Source organism: Monopterus albus, unplaced genomic scaffold, assembly GCF_001952655.1.
Source record: "Monopterus albus unplaced genomic scaffold, M_albus_1.0 scaffold75.1, whole genome shotgun sequence".
Taxonomy (NCBI): Eukaryota; Metazoa; Chordata; class Actinopteri; order Synbranchiformes; family Synbranchidae; genus Monopterus; species Monopterus albus.
The window spans coordinates 730,662-741,519 of record NW_018127955.1 but is presented as its reverse complement, the minus strand read 5'-3'; the positions used below and the strand labels follow the sequence as shown (position 1 = coordinate 741,519).

The 10,858-nt window shown below is 38.6% G+C and overlaps 1 protein-coding gene across 1 annotated transcript in view; it reads left to right on the top strand.

Moving 5' to 3' along the window:
* Positions 1 to 9,827, top strand: part of pde6b (phosphodiesterase 6B, cGMP-specific, rod, beta) — an 11,393-nt gene extending 1,566 nt beyond the window's left edge. The window contains exons 3-23 of the mRNA XM_020606002.1: positions 968 to 1,120; positions 1,547 to 1,636; positions 1,727 to 1,867; positions 1,956 to 2,030; positions 2,547 to 2,611; positions 2,812 to 2,878; positions 2,987 to 3,034; positions 3,145 to 3,294; positions 3,606 to 3,749; positions 4,018 to 4,083; positions 4,296 to 4,445; positions 4,583 to 4,690; positions 4,852 to 4,961; positions 6,069 to 6,156; positions 6,267 to 6,367; positions 6,493 to 6,600; positions 6,674 to 6,737; positions 6,834 to 6,908; positions 7,285 to 7,368; positions 7,687 to 7,828; positions 8,951 to 9,827. Coding sequence (XP_020461658.1) covers positions 968 to 1,120; positions 1,547 to 1,636; positions 1,727 to 1,867; positions 1,956 to 2,030; positions 2,547 to 2,611; positions 2,812 to 2,878; positions 2,987 to 3,034; positions 3,145 to 3,294; positions 3,606 to 3,749; positions 4,018 to 4,083; positions 4,296 to 4,445; positions 4,583 to 4,690; positions 4,852 to 4,961; positions 6,069 to 6,156; positions 6,267 to 6,367; positions 6,493 to 6,600; positions 6,674 to 6,737; positions 6,834 to 6,908; positions 7,285 to 7,368; positions 7,687 to 7,828; positions 8,951 to 9,009 — 2,088 coding nt within the window. The 3' untranslated portion in view covers positions 9,010 to 9,827. The remainder of the gene's footprint in view (positions 1 to 967; positions 1,121 to 1,546; positions 1,637 to 1,726; positions 1,868 to 1,955; positions 2,031 to 2,546; positions 2,612 to 2,811; positions 2,879 to 2,986; positions 3,035 to 3,144; positions 3,295 to 3,605; positions 3,750 to 4,017; positions 4,084 to 4,295; positions 4,446 to 4,582; positions 4,691 to 4,851; positions 4,962 to 6,068; positions 6,157 to 6,266; positions 6,368 to 6,492; positions 6,601 to 6,673; positions 6,738 to 6,833; positions 6,909 to 7,284; positions 7,369 to 7,686; positions 7,829 to 8,950) is intronic.
* The last annotated feature ends 1,031 nt before the right edge of the window (positions 9,828 to 10,858 follow it).

The following is a 10,858-nucleotide window of genomic DNA, read 5'->3' as shown; positions in this document are numbered from 1 at the left end:
GGAAAGAGTTTTTCAGTCTAGTGGTCCTGCATTTCACACTTCTGAACCTCTGGCCAGAGGGCAGGGAGGCGAACAGTCCGTGCTGGGGGTAGGTGGGATCTTTGAGGATGGAAGCAGCCTTCCTACGCACCCTGCGGTGGTAAATGTAGGTACAGTTTTGTGTAACAATATCAGCACCATTTGAAAATATCTGGTTCAGTTTGGGGAAATTTTAAAAAGTCAGTGATTTTATTTTTGTATCAACTTTCAAATAATAATCAAAATTCATTAAAAGTAGTGTGTTTCTAAAGGATCGTGGTGGCCGATGGGAGAGTGGCTGAAAACATTTTTGACTTAACTAAATGCTTACAATGATACAACGTGTGGCTATGGTATGCTTTCATGCTTTTTATGAAAAATATGTTTACATTTCAACACCTGTTGGGTGTAGACGTGTAAAAGAAGAATTGGTGACGTGTACAGTACCTATCCTTGACCAAGTGAGGGTGTAAATCCCCTTGTCAGACCTAATCCATTTATTTCCTGATCCCATCCGCCTCTGCTCTAGCTGTGGATTAGGTGTCTCTGGCATTCAGTCAGCAAGAATCTAAAACAGATCAAAACCACTTCACATTAACTCAGTGCAGTGCAGCCATACAACACCATATTATAAAAATTTTAATAGAGAGGGCATTAATATCAGGTTTTCAAAGATACCCAGCTAAACATATATTGTGGCCGTTTATTGTAGTTTCATGAACCAGTTGGTTGATCAATGTAATTGTAAATCTTGAAAAAGTTACGTCTGGTAATTCTTTCTCTCCAAGTATATTGTACTTTAGAGGCCTAAAACAAACATTTCAAATATGTAAATTCAGGTTTTTATGTGCACAGTAACAGTACTGACATGTAACAATTATAAAATATCTGTGTGCACCAGTGTGTTTACAGATATATGTGCACTAAAAAGACTCATCCTGTCTTTCAGAACCAGTACTTCAGCTCATTTGTCGACGAACTCACAGATTATAAGACCAGGAACATTTTGGCTATGCCCATTCTCAATGGTAAAGACATGGTGGCAGTGATCATGGCTCTGAACAAGACCTCAGGACCACATTTCACTGCTGAGGATGAAGATGTGAGTCCCAACCACTTAAACACAGATGCACAAAGCGCACACACACATTCAAAGCACACATAAACTCAGAGCAGAGCAGTGTGAGGTACACAGACCTCAACATACTTGAAACTATTTCTGCCAGTTAGATTCTTATTGTGGTGCTTTGGTGATATTAATAGTATATCATATTGTGATAAGAACTGTAAAAGACAGGTGATAAACAGCTCCCTTACTTTTCTGTAGTGTGCACAAAACTTGAGCGACCCAAAGCACACAATGCCGTTGTTTTTGTGCAGGTAGTACAGTATCCTACTGTATATGATCACACACCACCACATCATGATCAGATGTCATAATGTACAAGAAGTATGAGAAGGTTTGTTGTGATATTATGTCATATCATGTCTTTAAGTTGCTATTTTTTTCTCTTGTTTATCTACTTAGCTTTTTTTAAAGTATCTAAAAATTGCCACTTTGAACTTGAAGATCTACTACCTGAGTTACCTCCACAACTGTGAGACACGTAAAGGACAGGTAAACAACATTAACCTGTGCATAGTGGTCTCAACATTTGGCTTTCCAGTCTACTTATTTGGTACCAAACGCTGACTGTGTGTTTCCTAGTTGTTGCTGTGGTCTGCCAACAAAGTCTTTGAAGAACTCACAGACATTGAGCGACAGTTTCACAAAGCCTTGTATACGGTCCGAGCCTACCTAAACTGTGACCGCTACTCTGTTGGTTTACTAGACATGACAAAGGAGAAGGTATTGCATCTTGCTCTGTTTTTGCCTGTGATAACCCACATTTTGCATTTATTGCAATGGACTTTCCAACTTTATTTTCTCTTTCCAGGAGTTCTTTGACGTCTGGCCAGTGTTGATGGGAGAGCAACCGCCGTACTCTGGCCCTGTAACTCCTGATGGCAGGGTACGTTCGTTTAACTGGTTTACTTAAAGCTACAATATGCAACTGTAGAAATATTCTCCAAAACCTGCCTTACTGTGGAAAGGTGCTGTCGAAGCCTCCTGTAATCCAGACTCTTTGAACAGCACTGCAACAGTACAGAGATGTTAGTTTTTGAGTGGGATTGATCTCTCTAATCAATCAGATTTTTAACTATTTCTGCTTGATCAGTAAGTTTAAGTGCATTCTCATTTCTTGTAATTTCACAAATATCTGAAGAGCTGGGCAGAGCGTGGTGGAGTGTAACAGATTGTAGCAGAGAACAGTGGAGTGGGGAGAGGGAGCGCTGGTTGGAGCAGAGTGGATTGATTTGGATTTGGAGTTTCATGCTATGCTACCTTAAGTTGCATACTGTAGCTTTAATATTATCATATATACTCTGCTTGGTAATACAGTAGGTACTGTATCTGCATTCTTGATTTTTCCCTTGGTGTTTTTTATAGAACTGTTTTAACTCTAATCTTATGTTTTTTCCTCCAGGAGGTAAATTTTTACAAAGTGATTGATTATATATTACACGGGAAAGAAGATATCAAAGTCATTCCGTAAGTGTTTTGAAGTTTTCCTTTGTCTGATTAGTTATTTGTTGCACGGTAGTGAATTAATACGACAACAAAGTACCAGTGATTCAGCCTTAGTTATTTAATATGCAGAACTAATTGAAAGAAAAAGTATGTAAAGTTTTTATTTGGCATAAAAGCAAACGATAACAAATTTTACTTGTCTTCACCAATTCATCACACAGCAACCCACCCGCTGATCACTGGGCCTTGAGTAGTGGCCTGCCTACTTACGTTGCTGAGAGTGGTTTTGTGAGTTACCTTTTATACTCTACAACACACTGTTGAATCTGATAAGACCAAATTAAACCATTTGCACATCTTTCTCCTTGACCAGTCTGTTCTTTTTATGCTTCTTAGATTTGTAACATCATGGATGCAGCTGCTGATGAGATGTTCCGGTTTCAGGTTAGAGACTCAAACACAGCTGAAGGGAAAAGAGATGACTTTACAAAAAAATCAAGGGATTACACAGAGGTTCACACAGCATCACATTTTCACTTGTTCCAATGTTGCAGACTGAGCCACTTGACAACAGCGGTTGGACTGTAAAAAATGTTCTTTCACTGCCGATCGTCAACAAAAAAGAGGAGATAGTTGGTGTGGCCACTTTTTACAACAGAAAAGATGGAAAGCCTTTTGACGATCAGGATGAGCAGCTCATGGAGGTAATATTAATCGCTCCTATAAAGAATTCTGACATATGATGAAGTGCTTTTTTTACAGCATGTAACCTAAATTGATATACTATATATACAGTATATACTATAGTCCCTGTGATGCATTCCATTGTGGTATAACTGCAAAAAAAACAAGCTGAACAAAGTGAAGAACATCACCTATATTTGTCTGTATACTGTTCTTCTCAAATAAAAGAGCACACCTCACAATACCACCCTCTCCTGATATTACAGTACTGTACATACAGAACATAATGTGCCGATCCTGATCCTCTGCTTCTGGTTTCCCACTTTCTCAGGCTCTGACCCAGTTCCTGGGTTGGTCAGCTTTGAATACGGACACATATGACAAAATGAATAAGCTCGAGAATCGGAAAGACATTGCCCAGGACATGGTGCTTTACCATGTCAAATGTCAGGATGATGAGATACAGAATATTCTGGTCAGTACTTCATAGCTTTAGATTTTATCAACCTTTATCCAAAATTCCACTGTACACAAAATACTTTCTGTCTTGTCCTTTATCTATCATGTTTATAATTTTTCATGACAGGATGAAGAGACTTTAGTTTCATTTCAAACTATGCTAATCCTTAGGCACCAGAATTGATCCGGCATCTAAAAGTTTAATGTTACACACATTCTGTTCAGTATCATGTTCACTTTACTGTTAAAACATGCAACCCCAAGTGTTTTCTCACCTTTCCCAGAACACCAGAGAGGTCTATGGCTGCGAACCCAGAGAGTGTGAAGAGGATGAGCTCCTAGTTATCCTGGTAACACAACACTGTAACATAGCATCTTTCCATTTAATTGGTCTCCTAAGAAGTATATGGAAGATTTGAGTTGGTCAAGCATTTGTGAGTGTGATACTCTATAAACAAGAAAATAATCTGTCACTTCCATGTGTCTGCCAGTGGTATTAATTACGGAGTACTATCTAATTTGTTTTATCTTACTGCTTTTGTTCTGTTTATTTCTTTCCCAGAAAAAAGACCTACCTCCACTGATTAAGAAGTTTGAGATCTACGAGTTTCACTTTTCAGATTTCAACTGCACAGAGATGGAGCTGGTGAAGTGCGGGATCCAGATGTACTATGAAGTCGGGGTGGTCAAAAAGTTCCAGGTCCCTCAAGAGGTGATGTAGACACAGAAATAACACACACATATAAGCATTGTATCTTCAAATTATGGGCAACAGGTTATATCTTGATTTCACAAGCTCCCTGTCCATAGTGTATGTGACTAACTGAGCCTCGTCTCCTCTCCTTTCAGGTGCTGGTCCGTTTCATGTGTTCAGTCAGTAAAGGTTACAGGAGAATCACGTACCACAACTGGCGTCATGGCTTCAATGTTGGACAGACTATGTTTACACTATTAACGGTATTCTTTTGTGTGCTGTTTCAGCCTCCATTCACAGTACAAGTTATTTAAATGTTCAAAAGTCTGAAAAACACAAGACAGTAACATTTTGGTCATTGGTTCACTCTACCATGTTATGAATTTGTGTATTTTTGGAACACTGTGTGTCTTTGTGTGCTCAGACGGGAATGCTAAAGAGATACTACACTGACTTGGAAGTAATGGCCATGATAACTGCAGGATTCCTCCATGATATTGATCACAGAGGGACAAACAACTTGTATCAAGTCAAGTAAGTGCTGCTGGGAACATTTTTATTTCTTAGTAGTAAAAAAAAAGTCCAACCTAAACTGAAAGAATATGGTGACTTAAGGAAAACCGCATTCAGAGATTGTACAACAATCACACAGTATCTGAATGCAGTCTTGCAGTATTTGTCTTAGTGCTATAAAAATGCGATAATTGCCCATGTTTCATCTTCTATCTAATGTATATGTATGTAGAGTTTTCAGATCTTCAATATCTTATGTTAATTTTGGTACAGCATGATAATCAGTTTACCAAGATTTGACACTTGCTTGAGATCATTTGAAGTGAACACAATGCCTGGTTTTTAGTCAAAGTTGCATCATTTTTCTGTGGAAATGCTGTTAAAAGAGGGTGGCATGGTGACACAGTGGTTAGCTCTGTCGCCTCACAGCAAGAAGGTTCCGGGTTTGAGCCCCAGCTAAAGACATGCTGCTTAGGTTGATTGGGGACTCTAAATTGCCCGTAGGAGTGTGGATATGTGTGGATATCTCAGTGTGATAGACTGGTGACCTGTCCAGGTTGTACCCCACTTCTTGCCCATAGTCAGCTGGGATTGGTTCTAGTCCTTAAGCAACCCTCTTCAGGATAAGCGGTATAGATGATGGATGGAAGGAGGCTATTAAAAGATTGCTTCAACAATGTCTGCATTCATGGTGCAGTGCATCCATGCATCAATGTCATCAGATCAGTAATGTTAGGTTCACTTTCAAAGCTTTTCAGATTTCATCTCAAGCATTTCAGATGCATGGATATCTATTTATAATGCAGTTTTGACAACAATAAAATCCACTGTCTGTGCAGATTCTCAGTCATCCAGGTCATAGTAAGCTGAAAAAACTCTGATCCAAGAGGCATCAGAACTGATGAAGCCTCTTGGATGAGAGGTGAAACGTCTTCGACCTAGAAATCTAGTCCAGTTGATTTTTTCTAAGTTTTTTCAGGTCAATAAAATCCACTGTGATGTCTTTGCAAATAAATTTTATTTAACTGAGATATATATGTGCAGTGCATGTCTGGAAGAAACAGGGTTACCAATTTAATCTCATGTTTAATCCAACTGATTTCTGAGCATTTTTATTCACAACATCAGATCAGGTAACCCTTTGGCCAAGCTCCATGGCTCCTCCATTTTGGAACGCCACCATCTAGAGTTTGGAAAGTTTCTCTTGGCTGATGAGGTGAGAAAGAAGCTATGAATGAAAGAATAACGAAACCTAACTCATACCTTACTGAAATGTCCTCCTTGTCACATCCTCCAGTCACAACATATATTTTATCTCATCTGCAGTCACTGAATATCTACCAGAACCTTAACAGACGACAGATGGACCACGTCATTCATCTCACAGACATTGCCATCATCGCCACTGACCTGGCTCTCTATTTCAAGTAAGAACAGCTTCGCACTGGTTCATTCTATACCGACTTATACATTCCCTCATTTTGCTCAGTCTCTTATGTCTGTACAATAAAAATACACTAGCAAAATAGTTCTGCTCCTCATACCTTGTTAGGAAAAGAACCATGTTCCAGAAGATTGTGGACCTTTCAAAAACATATGAGGATGAAAAGAAGTGGGTCGACTTCATGTCTTTAGAGACAACCAGAAAAGAGATCGTCATGTGAGTACAACAAGCACATGCTGTTCTCTGTTTCTTGACTTTTCTCTAATCCTCTGCACCTTTTCCATTTCAGGGCTATGATGATGACGGCATGCGACTTGTCTGCTATCACCAAGCCTTGGGAGGTACAGAGCAAGGTGAGAAGCAGAAAGTGTTGTAATAAATTTCACTGAGTGTTTGTGAGCCGCTTGTCTAAAGATGACTTTGTGTGTTTGTTTGTGTTGATCTGTTAGGTTGCCTTGTCTGTAGCAGCAGAGTTTTGGGAGCAGGGTGACCTTGAGAGGACAGTGCTGGAACAGCAGCCCATTGTGAGTTGAATTGTTTAGTGTATGAGTCCTTGGTGGCATCATCTGTTATCTTCAACCAAATACACAAATATCAATTGTTGATCAAGCCCTGATTTCAGAGATTCTAAAATCTCAGGCACTGAACTCATTAAGCTTCTGAAAACAGCAATATTAACATAAAATTCATCTGATAGACTGTAAACTTCTCAGTAATGGGGTATAATTTCTTCCTGGCTCATTGATAATTTAAAGTTGCATTGATGTAGAAACATACTAATATAACGCCAGAAGCATTAAGCCATACTGATCCCAATCATTTAAGCGGCAGTTGTCACTGATGTCCTGAACTGATGTGGTGTTTTTGAGTACTACAAACAGTTTCTGTCTGGCTCACCAGCCCATGATGGACAGGACCAAGGCAGCAGAGCTTCCAAAGCTACAGTGTGGTTTCATTGACTTTGTCTGCACATTTGTCTACAAGGTAATCATTGACTTTGTCTGCACATTTGTCTACAAGGTAATCTTTGTAATCTTTAAACTGTTCCTTTTATCTCTTTACCTAACAGTAGTAATTTATTTAGTATGTTTGTATGGATTTCTGGATCCATTATAATATTGTTACTTACTATTGTGCGATTTTGTACAAGGCACGTCTGAAAACATAAGGGCCTATAGATCATATATGTAATTCTCATTTATTTTCACTGGAGCACTGACAAGTGTGAATAATACTACCTCACCTAAACTGTTTTATATGAAAAACCATTGAACTTTTTAAAAATTTGTCTCCTCTGCTCAGGAATTCTCTCGTTTTCACCCACAAACCCAGCCCATGCTGGATGGCATCATAAATAACAGGAAGGAGTGGAACGCTAAAAAAGAAGAGTATGAAGCTAAACTCAGAGCCATAGAGGAGCAGAAGGCTGCCATGGCCAGAAAAGGTGCAGTGGTTCACACAACTATAAAATGTACTAGAACTAATGCTGTCTACCCTGTTTTACACTCATTTCAAATGGGCCGTGCCATTTTGCATCACCTGATAGTGTTTTCAAAGTATGGCAGTGAAGGAAGTACCGACACCCAAAGGAACACTGAACCTAAAACATGCTTACTATTGGTTTGAACCAGATGTTAGCCACAACTATAGTTGTTTTTGGCGGCCTGTTTTCCTTTTAGTTTTAGTCTAGTCTTTGTGTGAAGCTGTCATTTTAGTTTTTATTAGTTTTAGTCAATTCATACTCTTTTTAGTCTAGTTTTAGTCGACGAAAACTGATGACATTTTAGTCTAGTTTTAGTCAATGAAAATTGCATTTTAGTCTCTTTTTAGTAATGCAATTCTATTTACCCCAGTCTATAGAGTATAAGTACCTAGTAGTATAGATGAAACCAAACGTTTCTTTTAGTCAAACCCATTTCAAACAAGGTTATCTTATTATATTATTGTTACCTTATAGACTCAAGAGTACATCCAATACACATTTTGTGTGATTTTGTGGCCACATTTCTCCCCATCTTTTTCCACAACAAATTCCGTTTTCTTTTCCACTTCTATGTAATTAAAGTTTTTCCAAATGTCGTTTCTTCTTTTTCTCCCAATGACGAACCCCGGTTGGCCGGCCATCTATCCCGTTCTCTGTGTCAGACTTAACTTTGTTTGTTGTCATCTTCTAAATAATGCCGCGAGTGGTGGTTAAGGAAGTGATGTTGCCTGCGTCTGCGCAGTGCGACGCGTCTGATGCGGCCCCTGAAGCGAGACACAGGAAACAGAAATACTGCAAAATAATAATAACAACACGACTAAACGAGACAAAATAACGTTATAACATTTTGTCTTGTTTTTTTATCGTGAACAATATTGCATTATATATTTAATTATAGTCATCATCACATGACCAGCATTTTCGTTGCCTCTCGTCTCGTTTTCGTCACGCGATAAAGGTTCGTTGACGACGATATTTAGTCATAATTTTCGTTGACGAAAGCAACACTAGCCACAACATAAAAAAGGTTAAGCCAAATGTATTGATTTTTCTCCCCCTGATCCCCCATCCTTTGGCCACCAGCTTCTGCAAACAACCCTAGTGGTGGAGGTTCAGGATCCAAGACCTGTTCAGTGTGCTAAAAGGTCAGAGCTGCACATGATTGGCGTCCACACCAGCCGTTCAAGACAAGCAACTCATCCCTGTCTCAAAATATTTTGTAAATATGAATCCCCATGTACCAGGGAGCACAAAGTTTTATATTTCTTTTTATGGTTTCATTTAAAGAAACCATTCGGTGCAGGATATAATAAACTTGTACATACTGTATATCTGTATAGTAAGTGATACCATGTACAATCTGTAATGTATACTAAATATATTTTAGTGTACAGTGTTACAAGTAATTCTTTACTGCAAAGCCCACATTGTTGTATGTTTTAGGCTCCATTATGTTGCTAATAGTTTTGAACATACCGTATGTTGTGCATTAATGTAGTATTCATTTTAGGTTCTCAGAATAAAATGCAGATTAGATTAGAACTGTTGTATAAAGAAGTACTATTGAAATACTGCACATATATTCTCTGTTTTCATAATAGTCATAGTACATAAATATGGAGGACATGCAAACTCCACCAACCATTCCTGACCCCAGGACTATTGTGTGGCAGTCGCACATCTGCAGTAACAACCTCTGCAGCCAGACAGTGAAGGCTCCTGAAGAAACTGTTTAAAACAGTGCACATGAACAGCTCAGCCTCTTGTACAGAATTGTACAAAAGCATATATAATATATGCTTTACTCGAAATATAGATGCTTAGTTTTAAATTTGTAAGTTACTGAGATTTGCAGGCAGTGGCAAATGAGATATGACTTTGTTTATGGTTTGTCACGCTTGCCTCAATTTCCTGATGTACAAGTGGAATAAAATATGGGTGTATCAGAAATTATAGTGTAGTGGGCAATACTTGTACTTTACTATCCTGTGGATATACCCATAGCATTGTTTTAACAGACCTAATTTCAGTTTGTTTGTTTTTTTAAAAGCTTGCCTCTTTATGTCCATATGTACAAAGATGACCAAATAAAGCAAATGTATTTTTATGAGGTCACTTAATTGTTCACAGTGTGCACTACTATATATATTGCAATGTAGAGTTCATACATAAGGTTACAATATGACACAACATACAAGATTATCAAGGAAACATTTTTGCCCACACTGCATTTTCTGCTACTGGTTCATGACCCCAATCCTGGGATTGCTGCTAAACTAGGCCAGGATTACAACCATGCTCCTGCCTCAGGCTCATCTCCTACTGATGGACAGGTACACACACACACACACACACACACACACACACACACTCTAGTCACCAATTATGCTGTTGTTGAACTGTGCAACTACCAAACGACACCAGAATAATTCAAAAAAGGACATTAAAAGACCATATCAATGAGATTCTATTAACTGGTTTATTATGTATTTTAGAATGAAGTTAAACCCCTGGAAAACACGTGGATGCTTCAGTTGTTACATGAAAAATCATTTCAGTTTATTACATTGCAACATAAAAAGACAGGTTTAGAGACAGTTCATTTGAAGATGGTGTCAGAATTTGCTGCAAGGCTTGTTTTTGTGTGACAACAGGTATAGAGTGGAAATAAACGTGTGTGTCTTCTGCCTGGTTACCTTCTGACAATTTGTAGATGTGCTCCTGTTCTCTGGCCTTCTTATATAATGTCAGAAAGTAATGAAATGGAGAAAATCCATTGCAAGGTCTCAGAGCCAAAGCTGACATCTTCAGATGGCATGGATGGCAGTTTTCTGATACAAGTTTTAATTAACCAATTAATTGTTTACTGTAAATCAGACAGTACTTATTTACACATAAGGTGGCATTCAAGGACAATCTACTGTGAGACTCTGTGTCGCCTCACAACAAGAAGATTCTTGGTTCAAGCCTTTCTGTGTGGATTATGCAAGT